The following is a 12,362-nucleotide window of genomic DNA, read 5'->3' on the forward strand; positions in this document are numbered from 1 at the left end:
TAATTAGATAGAATTACACAAGTGTCCACCAAATATATAAATAAATAAAAAAATGTATAGCAAAAAAATTGGGGCCACTTTTATTACAACCTTATGGATGATCACATCATTTATTTCCTTCAAAGGGTTGGATTGAATTTTTTTTTCTTGTATTAATATCAGGAGAGTCAAAACACTTCATAAAGTCTTCTCCAGCACATTCTGAAGATTTTGAGTGGGGTTAAGGTCAGGATTCTGTAGTGGTCAGTTCATGTGTGAAAATGATTCCTCATGCTTCTAAAAACCAATCTGAGCTCTAAGATATGACCCATGCCATCAGGCGAGGAGCAACTACATACTGTTGATGTGATAACCTGGTCAATCAATACATTCAGACCATGAGCGTACATGACCAGCTGATCAACAGCAGCAGAACCAGATCTTAACACTGGCTTGTACAGTGGATACAATGCAAGATGGGTGCATTGCTTCATTAGCTCTTGAAGCTCTGGATTTGGCTCAATCTAGGCTCATCAGACCACATGACCTGTTTCCTTCACTCCAAAGTCTCATCTTTATTATTTTTTTCTGATTAGTCTCACGAATGAGGGGTTTTCCTATGAACACTCAGCTGTTTAGTCTCAAACATACAGTATGGGTTCTCCTCATATTGTGTGTGTGTGTGTTTATGGAAATGCCCTTACTGTCACTATTAAACATCACTCTTATTTCTCCTGTCCATTGGTTCACAATGCAACTTCACCATTTAAGTCATCTCTGATCATGGCCATTCATGACTTTGTTTAGACACATTTCTTCCATGAAGATGGTTCACCACTATGCTTCCAGTGATGGACGTCCTTAATTAACGCCATTCCAATTATTTCAGCAGTCTCCTCAGTTGTTTTTTTCGCTTGATCCAGGCAAATAAATTGACTTTTCTGAAACACAGTATGATCACAAGATACAGTACGTTTTTTTTTCACATGCGTGTTTAGAAAATAAGAAGTTACTCAGTGCATCAGTTAGAGTTGGATATAATAAAATATTGGTAAAGATATGTTTCCAGATCTAACACATTAATCACCTCAGTGATTATACAATCAAAGGCTTTTAGATATTTGCTTATTTAAGGAAATGGCAACTTTTTCTTTTTTCACTGAGCAGTGTGTGTTACTTCATTAATATTGATTAATAAATAAACTGCCTTTACATTTTGTTGCTTTCAGTCATACAACTCCCGTTAAATAGGTTACAAATAGGATTTTTTTAAACCAACACTCACATTCATGAAAAATATTGTTTATTGCAAATATTTTTATTATGTATTTCTGTAAAAATTTAGTGATTAAAAAGGATCCAAATACATTGTAACATGCTAAAAAATGATAATACATTACACAATATAGACATTTACCCTTAAATTAGATTTTAAACAAGTCAGCTTGTTCCTAAGCGAAGTGTCACTCACTGACTATTACGGCGCACTGACACTGGAGACTCCATCCATAAATGTTAAAAAAAAAAACATCTCCATAGAGAAAACTTCACAACAGCTAGTACACATATTTCTTTGCTAAATAACACCAGGTGTATTTGTAACAGTCCTGGACCAGATTTACTTCATGGCTCTGAAAAACCTGATTCACTCAGGGTTTAAATGACCCCAGACAGACAGATGGTGAGGTGTGAGAGACGCGCTGAGGTCTGACTGAAGGCTAGGCCTGTCCTTTAAAACCATTAGTGCTACTTTATCCTGTGTGATGTATCTGGAGGTCCAGACCTCACGACAGCCCAGAGAATGGACCAGTAATAACACCACTGTTCAGCCTAGGTGTGTGTGTGTGTGTGTGTGTGTGTGTGTGTGAGCGAGACTCTGTGATTTATAGCAGTGCAAGTGAGCGTGAACAGACTATTGATTATACAGGAATGCAACAGCACCCTCTGGTGAAAAGAATCAATAAAAAAAAAAAAAAACAATAGATATATAAAAAAAGATAATTGAAAAAAAAAGATTTAAGATTTGATTTGAGATACTGAACTATAATTATTAAGTAAATAAAATTACCCCGGAAATGCAGATAAAGTCTTAAAACCTGCTTAAACCTGACTGAGCTAATAATAATAATAATAAAAATAATAATAATAAAAAATAATAATATAGACTTATATAACAAACCTATAAATGAAATACACTTATAATATAAAACACATTATTAAATAAGGAAATAAAACCGAACTGCACATGAAACAAATAATTCTTCTTTTAAGTAAAATAAAAATAGATACAAATGAAATAAATTAATAAATGAGATGAAGCTGTGACTGATTCCTGTGTTAAACCTGCCTAAATTTATATTTTGTTTAAAAAGTAACAAAAAAGAATGGAACATTTTAATAAAAAATGCAATCATAAAATTGTGACAAAAATGTTTCACAATAAATCAGGTTTAAAAAAAAACTAAACAAAACACCATTAAACGAAACAAAAATTGTAATGAGAGAAAAATTAAAGAAATAATCTTTGACTTGTTGGAGAGCTGCATATAAAACTAATATTGTATCACATTTCTACATTAATAAAAAAAATAAAAACATTTAAAAGCATCAATTTAGAAACAGGTGAATTGCTGCTTTACTTGCTTTTAATTTACTCTCAAATGCATTGCTCAAAAAGTTTCCGTGTTTCAGTGTTAGTGAGAAGAACATTCATAAAGTCGTGACCTCGCAGGTGACCTCGAATAAAAACAGTAATTATCCCTGAGATTTGTGTCTCTGTCAGTCAACTCCAGAGTCGAGCACGAAACAGTTCCTGTTCCTCTGAACTCTGGCAAATAAACCCTGACCTGTTAGGCCTGGACTCGCTGAGTAAGACAGCTCGGGGAGAAAAGACAGCAGCTGTCCAAACACCATCACCACCACTAATATCACTATCACTGAGACCCACAAGAGCCTAAAGAGAGGAATCTTAATCATGGGACATGGGAGGAGATTAATCATGAGACTTAAAAACGTTAGCTTAAAAACTGGTCTAAAATTTATTTTTAATTATTACAAAAAACCTTCTTACAATCTAGTCTTGCCAAATGTGATAACATAAAATAAAAACAAAAACAAAATATAATAAAATATTAAAATACATAGAATTTATGAACATATGTTATATAAAAAATGAAAAAGATTCATGTTGTCATGAATTCATTAGGTTGGTTTTAGCCATAGTTCCTTTTCTTTAAAATTTTTTTAAAAAAATTTTATTAAACAGGTTTATTAATAATAAAAATAGTAATAATTGGTAATTTTATCAGAACATTTTCATAAGTTTTTTTTTTTTTTAAATAACTCATACTACTACTACTACCACTAATAATAATAATAATAATAATAATAATAATAGGCAGTTCATGGTTCAGGTTATACATTAATATGTATAGACTTATCAAACTTAAATTTAAAAAAGTCAAATTCATGTACTTTAACATCTGTATTCAATACTTTAACAAGACATAAAAAATATCATAAAAGGTAAAAAAAAAATACAAATATAAGGTCTGGATAAAATAGAAAACTTGACACTATAGTGCTGTTAAATAATAATAATAATAATAATAATAATAATCATCATCGCCATCTCATCTTGTTTCATATAGCAGTTCATTAACAGTAAACTAAATAAATTATGATAATTAAACCAAAACCACATTTAAACCTTGTTAAGTGTAAACTCTCTCTCAAACAGCTAGCATGTGTTTTACTCCCTGTGTCTAAAAGCAGGAAGTCTCGGTCTCTCCTTTATGTCTAAATTGGAGGATAAATAGGACTTGAATGGGGGGCTTAAAGGAGGGGTGGATATTTGGCACAAGTCCCGGACCAAATGTCTCTTATTTTCTCCGGCTGGGTTTTTTGCGTCGAGGTATGAGATCCTCTTGTCTGTAACCCAATCCGCTCTGATGCTCTAATGCACCGTGTGCTAAAGTGGCTTCGAGAGAAAGAAAAAGAGAAGAGAAGTGCTGAAAAGGAAAACATAAAAGCAACAAGAAAAGAAATAAAGTGCACAAGTGGAGGAGAAAAGAGGGGAGAGAGAGAGAGAGGGAAAGGAAAGTAAGGGGTTAAATCCAGCTTGAGGAAACCTGATGCTGATGAATACACACACTGAGAGAGAGAGAGAGAGAGAGAGAGAGAGAGAGAGAGATTGGGGTTTGGGGCAGAGGGACAGACAGAGAGACACAGCGCCACTGGAGAGATGCTGTGCACACGCTGACAGAGCTGAAGATCAGGCAGCAGGTAAACACTTCCACTTAACATACTCAACACTAAATATCCTCACTATATGTAGGGCTATACAATTGCCCAAGGAGGGGTATTAAATGGTGCCATTTCTCTTCTATTTAGGGCACTGCATGAGAGAGAGAGAGAGAGAGTAGGAATTTAGGACTATAACAGCAGGTATAAGAATGACATAACGATGTAATAACAGCACGTATAAGAGTGACACTTATGTTTTTTAAGGTATTTGTTGATAGAAAGATGTTAATGAATGTTAATGTGAAGCCTATTCCAATGTGGATAACTCTTTACACTTACTTGTAAATGGTTACATTAATACCTAGAGTGCTGTGTTTATTCTTAGAGTGCTGAATTAACACCTTAAAACACCTGATGAGTACAAGTGTTGCATCTCATGTTGTTAATGCGACGCAGAAAATGTTACGTTGTAGAGTATCACATAAGAGAGAGTGACGGAGACTAAATACCAAATGAGTCTGCTTTGACCAAATGACATTAACACATAAAGTGCTGTGTTAATGCTTTCATGTCTGAGCCTTTTATCCATTAGATAGATAGATAGATAGATAGATAGATAGATAGATAGATAGATAGATATTTATGGCATTTATTTATTTATACGCAAGCATTAAATCAAGTAAATGTGAAAGCTAATTTAGCTTGACTTACGCTCTTACATTGTTTACACCTTTCGCTATTCACACCTGGCAAATACCATATACTGTAACCTTAACTGTATTACATTAATGTGACTCAATACCTAATACCCAAGTTATATATATATACATTTATATAGAGACCTAGTGCAATGCTGTAACAGTTGATGCAACACTGTAAAAGTTATTGTAACCTGGTAGAAGTTATTGTAGGCATTAATCTAACACTTCAGTAGTTACTGTAACACTGTAGAAATAAATGTTACATCATATTTCTATCTGAATAATTGAATTAACTGGGTGTTATTTTTATGTTTATTGCTTTCAGGTAGATGAATAAAGTCAACATGACACATCAGGAGTAAATGTAACACTATAAGAGTTATTGTTATTTAGATATGGTTGATGTTACAGTTTGGGAAAAAGTGTAACAACGTCGTAGTTAATGTACTGTAACACTGTAACAGTATAAAAGTTAATGTAACACTATATGAGTTAAAGTACTGTAACACTATAACAGTGACCGACATTGTAAGAGTGTATGTAACACTCTAATGTAACCCTGTAACAGAAAGTGTAACACTATGTGGGTAATAAATATAAGTAACTGTATACAGTAAGTTAATGTAACATTACTGTATATTAGTTAAAGTTACACTATGTAAATGTTACATTGTAACAATTAATGTAACACTGCAAAAGTTAATGTAACACTGTAGGAGGAAATGGGAAAAAATCAAAAGTTAATATGACACTATATTAGTTAATGTAACTTTGTAACAGTGTAACAGGATTTAAGGCAACACTGAAGAACTTAATACTTAACACTGTATTTCTCTGTGATGAGCTTAATCTCTTAATCTCTTTCAGGTCGATGAATAAAATCAAGATGGCACCAGTGAGAATCGCGCTGTTCCTGTGGTGTCTCCTGTACACTTGTGTATCAGTGCGGAGTGTGTCAGAGCTGTGTAAAGGTTCCCGCTGCTTAGAGTCAGCAGACACCAGACCATGTTCAGGATCACACTGTGACTCGAGTCGATCATCCAGACCTACACGTCAACACAACCCAATAACACACAGCAGATCGGCACCAACCCACCAACACGGAGTCTCGCACCTTTCTTCACCTGACGTGCTGGAGTCACACACGGCTTCTCATTCTCACACTCACGCCAGGGAAAGGATGCGGATTGCAGAGGTTGCGGGTCACACGTGCACCGGAGCGGATTGCATTACCACCAAAAGACCGCCACAGGCAATTAACGATACACGAGAGTGCAGGGGGCTGGAGTGCAGACTGCCTTTAAGGATCAGGACCAAGCCCAGAGCGAGGCCGTGCCCTCCAGACGGCTGCAGACCTGGCTCAGACGACGCTCCCGTGCACGTTCCGGACAGAGCTGCTCAGTTTCTGGGGGAATTTCCGGATATCGGATATCCTTCATCAGAACTTGGAGGCGCACCACTGGGAGTGCAGCTTACATGTGACATCAAACCAGGTGGAGTGAATCAGTGGATCCAGCTGTTCTGACCTTGTTTGGGTTTTATTTTAAACCTAATCTACCCTCCCCTTAAGCTAAGCTAATTTACCAAGTCACCTTTTTTCCCTTTACTTCTACCAGCACACGCTCCATATGATCATTTTTTCAATGCTCAACTGGAACACGATTGCTTTTCCGCATAGACGTACACATCTGTTCAGCTGTACTTGGATGCCTCGTGGAACTGCAGCAGAGGGAAAATCTCTGGCACTCGACCGCCTAGAATATTTTTCTGCTTTGATGTCTTTCCATGCTAGTTTCCTAGACTCAAATTGCAGCCTTGACAGGAAGGGAGAAGAATAGGAGTAAGGTTGAACATTTTTGTGTCATTAGAAAGTCCATATTTCATCACACGCAAGCACACACACGAAGTAAAATAGTGTAAAAGCAAAATTCTTCAACTATAATCAACAAATTACAAGCAGTGCCTCTCTTTGGATAACGTGAGATCAGAGCTTACTTTGAGCATTTCGAGCTTGTGCTTTTTTGTCCATCAGGTCAAGTTAAAATGATAGACACCAGGCTGGATTGCAGTGATGTGCTGTGATGGAAATCTTGCTAAAGTTAGCCAAACTTCTGTACCCTCGCGCATACTGGTAACAAGAAAATTATGGTATACATTCAGGCATCAAATTTCTGCAATATTGCGATATTTGCCAATAGAATCTGACATGCTGCTGAGACAATTATGTGTGCTAAACAAATGGCATTAGCCTGTTTTAGTTTTAAAACTTTGGTGGACATACTTTCCCAGTTGAAACATAATTAACTAAGACCACAAGTATTTCATTTCAATAATAATCACAGTCAAGTAAAAATCTCAGAAATGCTTAAACGTTACAAACAAATCATAATCACACCAAATTACACCAAGGCGTCCTTGTCCATCCCTGTCCAAGATATTCCCTCTTACGTTTTCTTTCATTTCACAGTCCAAGTGCTGCACTCACAGCCCAATAATCAAAAACGGTATCACGAAATTGTCAATATTAGCACCTCTGCTCCAATTGTAATAATATCTGTAACTGGATTGAGGGTGAGCTAGAGATCTGTAACGTTAACTCTCAAGTTTCCAGAGGTGAACTGGTTTCTTTGATATTGTCTCTGCATTGTCTCTGCGACTTTTTGTAAGACTTTTGTCTATGTTATGAAATGATCTTGATTGAATACTGTACGTCACTGCTTGCAAAACACAAGCAACCATTAATAAAATGAATAATAGATCAAAACAAATCTCCCATTAATGACGCCTGAAACTAAACAGTACTGAGTGCGGTCCATCCGAACTGAATATAACATAATGCAATGATTGTAGCAACACTTTGGCGATTTATTATTGAGTTCGTCCTCTTATTGTCCTGCTCCACTCTACCTTTAAATAATAAACCCTCAGTAACTCAAAAACAAGCTGCTGGAATAAAAACGGTGAAATATATTTTTCATGGATGGAAAGGTCATAAATAAATAGCGCTATGACTCCAATAAACATTACAAATATCATTCTACACACTTGCAGAATGAGCCCAATATTTAACCAGTTTATTTATGTTCATACAAACAAATCTGTTCTAAAGTTGGTGAAACTTAGGTTATTTTACACTCGCAAAAAGTTTAAGAATCCCTTCTGTATGTAGTCTTTGTTTAATAAAAGTATCTGTGGTATTACTCTAGCATTAAAGTGTAGGAGATCTCGTTTCGTCCACTAGCTAATACTAAATAGGTGCATCTGTTGACTTGTCTAACTCTAAGCAGTAAAATATTAAACAGGAAGCAATAAAGCAGGATGAAGAAAAAGAATCCACTGGACTGTGGTGTCCCATGGGGCTCCATGCCCAATGTAATGTTCAGTGGTCTCCAGTTTTTCTTTACAGGAAAAAAAAATATAGTGTCTGTTTCTTTTCCCAGGAGAAAATGAAGTCCCGTCGGAGGATGCCCTTGTCTTGCACCTGCAGCTTTCCAAAGGCCAGGAGAAGCTTGTGGAGGCTCTGCGGGCTCAGCAGTTAGTGATCCGCGACCTACAGCAGCGTCTGGAGGAGCAGCAGGGAGCGCTTCTGACCCAGCAGCGCGAGATTCTGGAGCAGCAGCGGCGCATGTACGAGCAGATGGATGTGGTCAAGGCGCAGTACGGCATGCTGTCCGAGACGGTTAAGCAGGTGTCCTTTCAGGGCCTGCAGGGGGAGCTGCAGAGTTTTTTGGAAAGCCAGCTGGCGGGAGTGCGGAGCCAAGCTCGCAGCCACCTGCAGAAATCTTACGCCGTGCATAAAACGGATGCCAAGGTGATGGACGTGACCGGGGACACGGATCACGCTCTGCTCGGGTGTCATACCGCATGCGGTTCTGAAGAGTACTGCAATTTTCAAATGCAGCCACCGCAGTGCCAACAGTGCACCATGTGTCCACCTGGGTTCTTCCTGGTGTCGCAGTGTTCACCCAATGCTGACAGGATCTGCCAGGTATCACACCAAAACATGAAAACCTGTGAACGACTCATTATTTAACAAAAGGGTCTATTGCTGATCTTATTTATTTAAATAACATCATGTATATTATTTTATACAGGACAGGGATGAATGTCTGGAAATCCCAACGGTGTGTGGAGAGCGAGTGAAATGCCTCAATACACCAGGTACACAAATCCACTCTAGAGTATGATGTTTCAACGTTAAAATGCTAATGAATGGAAATGACTCGATGAGCTCATGACCTCGTTTAAAGTGCACAAATTAGCAGCCGGATCTCTGTTGCATTATGTTACATGTCCGCTTGCACATTTCAAATATATGCAAATGACCACAGTTGCAATAACCAGGCAGGGAAACATTGCTGCAAAAATGACTCACAAAAATTGGGCAGGAAGATTGAAACTTCTTTCATGATATAGTGGTTAGTTTCAATTGTTTTACAGGAAATAATCTACGGTAAAAACCAAAAACTGACAAGTGATGTCAAATTTAGATTTGCACAAGAACAAAATACATGACCCCTCTACTTTTTTATACTCTACTGCATGTTGATACAAATAGACCCCTCGATTGTGTCAGGATAAAAAAAAAAAATGGCAGGCTTGTAAAATACAGATGAAATCAACCAAATTGTTGTAATTTGCCGTAAACGATTCCTATACCTGTGTGGACAGGTGGCTTCCGGTGCTTGGGCGTAACTGAAAGAGACATCTCTTCAGGCCTGTGTGGTCACGAATACTTCTACAATCAGGAGCTACAGGAGTGCCAGGCATGTTCAGACTGCGACGGGGAGCCATTAGCTGTGCCATGCGGCGCCATGAGCGACACTGTGTGTGGAGCAATCTCTGCAAGCACATTCTCTCAATCCTGGTCTGCCTCGGTCTCGTTACCCCCGGCTCGATCAAAAAGCAGTGCTGTATTCCCAGGTCTGCAGTTGAGCATAACAGGAAAGGAGGGGAGTGACCTTCTGGTCAGCCACGATGGTTCCATCAGCCTCCATCAGCATGGTCTACTCTGGCTGGATCACAACTTTGCCTTGAAGCACAGTTGCCGCAATTTCCTTCAGGTCGGTGTGAGGCTTAGCGGTGGCAGCGAGGAGGAAGGTCGCGACCTTAGTGGCGTACGTGTGGAGCAACCAGAAAGAAAGCACTTCCAGGGTGTGAGTGTGAGTGCAGTGGCTGAGGTGGAGCCCAACCAGACTCTGTGGCTTCTGCTCAAGAGTCCAAACCAGCACTGCAACCAGAGCAAAGAGCTCCAGCTTTACGAGCTCGGGACTTCTGCGTTCAGCCTGCTGTGGCTCTCGCATGACACCGGAGCTGTCGCAATGACTGCACAGACGTCCACGGCACCTCACTATCATGGGAATTATCGGCCATCGTTTCGAGTTGCTACCGTCTCTGACCCTTATGTAGTGGCACTGACTCATGACAGTCGTGGAATTCGCTTCACCGAGCGTGGCGTCGTCAAGTTCGTCCTGCAACAGGCACTTTACGCCATGGGCCACACGTGTGTTCGTGAAGGCTTCTCACTAGTTGCATACATTAATGCAAACGGGACCAACCAGGAAGTAATGCGCTCATTTAAATCCGGTGTCAACTATCGGGATACCTCTATCACCTTGTCCGCTACTACCATCGTAGACTCGGGTGACTGGCTTAACTTTGAGATCTTCACTCCGACACAGTGCAACGTCCGATACTTCGGAGACAGCTCTGGAATTAGCATGCTAAGCCTGCTCTGGATTCCAGCTGCCATTTCCTCATCCCTGATGGCCACTGTGTCTAAGACAGGCCTTCCATCTGGAGCAGTAAGAAACAAACCTTTGTTGTTTCAGCAGGTTGGTCCGGATGCCGAACACATCCGACTTGCTGGCGCAGGACACCAACATCCACAGAGGAATTTTCTTTTCCAAGCAGCTGGGACGGTTAATGTGGCACTCACTGTGAAGCTCATCCACTCATGCAATGTGGTGAAGCTGGTGGTATATCAGCAGGGCCAGGACAGGATGAATTCAGCTCCTCTGGCGCAGCAGGTCGGGGGTCAGATGCCCGAGGGTAGCGAGTGGACCAGTGTTGGCGTCAGGGCTTCTTTTGAGGTACAGAACGGCACATCCATTTACATTACATTGGACTGTGTACGTGGACGCGTCAATCAGATCACACAAGAGGAAGGCGCCAACATTTCCATCCTCTGGGTGGCTGCGTGACACCAGGATTGGCAGGAAAAAGTGCTTTCAGCAGATCAGATTCAGAAGGCCTTTGTTGTAGTTTGCAAAAACGAGGTACATAATTACATAATATATTTCCTTTTCTGTGGTCACAATTTAGCACCATTTAAAAAGAGAAGAAAAATAAGCATATAAAATGGTCATTTAAGAAATGTGGTCTGTCCGAAACTGAACAGATGGTTGGCAGGGTCATTAAATAGGATATCTATAATAAGATGGTGCTATTTAAATCCAGTTATATCCTTTTGTTGTTTTCTGTTTTTGTTTACCGGGTTTATGTTTGTATTTGTGGTTATTTTGCTTAATTTACAAATTTTACTTTATTTCTGAACAAAAAAGTACTGACTGCTTTCCAAGTACTTCGGCTGGTTGAGTCGTGACCAATCTTTATTTAGGGAACTAAACTTTTAATTCTTTTTAATGTTGTACGTTGTACAGTTGTGTGTGTGTATGTATGTGCGAGAAAGAGAGAGAGAGAGAGCAAGAGAGATGATGTTGGCATGTACAGTATATATGAAATGCTACTCCGCACTTCAATACTTTAAACATTGTACAGTCTTAAGAAAATTGCTAAAATGTATTAATATTCAAAAGATATATAAATATATTTTAAAATTTATTTGTTATTAACTACGAACATATATCTTACATTCACATTTTGTGATCAATTTTTTTCATGAATAATTAGATTGGAGTTTTTATAAAGTATATAGACAAAATCAAATCAGAGAGAAAGACCAGATTTGTACAGTATAGGAAATGATGCATAATTACGGATTTGTTGTATCTTTCTACAGGAATTTATATAGAAATAACATAAAAGAGACAAAAGGCAAACATAAACTGTATTTGAGTGCAAAAGTTGAGTTGCACCCCCCCCCCAAACAATCTCTATATGCATTGTTCGTATGAGAAAAATAATGAAATAAAAAATATTTAATTTAAATATTGATGGACAATTCGGAGACAAAGACAGTGTGTCCAGATGCAACAACAAACAAACAAACAAACAAAGAAACACACATCATCAAACATGCATCAGTGGATCGTCCAGTCAAATGATAAATAACATAACCTTCAGCAAGTAATTCAAGCTAGAGGCAATATATATATATATACAGTATATATATATATATCAATCAATCATTTAATATCGATTAATTGTGTTAACTCCTTTAGTTACTTCTAACATAAAAGGTTGCCAAACCAGAAC

General features: G+C 38.4%; 1 protein-coding gene across 1 annotated transcript; it reads left to right on the plus strand.

Moving 5' to 3' along the window:
* Positions 1-4,170: 4,170 nt before the first annotated feature.
* nell3 (NELL (neural EGFL like) family member 3) lies at positions 4,171-11,338 on the plus strand. The gene is made up of 5 exons (XM_053493889.1): positions 4,171-4,263; positions 5,793-6,418; positions 8,366-8,913; positions 9,020-9,086; positions 9,597-11,338. The coding sequence occupies exons 2-5, from the start codon at positions 5,797-5,799 to the stop codon at positions 11,126-11,128; spliced, it is 2,769 nt and encodes a 922-aa protein (XP_053349864.1). The 5' UTR covers positions 4,171-4,263; positions 5,793-5,796; the 3' UTR covers positions 11,129-11,338.
* Positions 11,339-12,362: the final 1,024 nt, after the last annotated feature.

Source organism: Clarias gariepinus, chromosome 4, assembly GCF_024256425.1.
Source record: "Clarias gariepinus isolate MV-2021 ecotype Netherlands chromosome 4, CGAR_prim_01v2, whole genome shotgun sequence".
In the NCBI taxonomy this organism is placed as follows: domain Eukaryota; kingdom Metazoa; phylum Chordata; class Actinopteri; order Siluriformes; family Clariidae; genus Clarias; species Clarias gariepinus.

Bases quoted from the DNA above. Each gene is read 5' to 3' on its own strand.
- nell3 (XM_053493889.1), top strand. From the start codon at position 5,797: ATGAATAAAATCAAGATGGCACCAGTGAGAATCGCGCTGTTCCTGTGG. The intron at 8,914-9,019 runs GTATCACACCAA...TATTTTATACAG, and splicing joins ATGCTGACAGGATCTGCCAG to GACAGGGATGAATGTCTGGA. The intron at 9,087-9,596 runs GTACACAAATCC...CTGTGTGGACAG, and splicing joins GAAATGCCTCAATACACCAG to GTGGCTTCCGGTGCTTGGGC.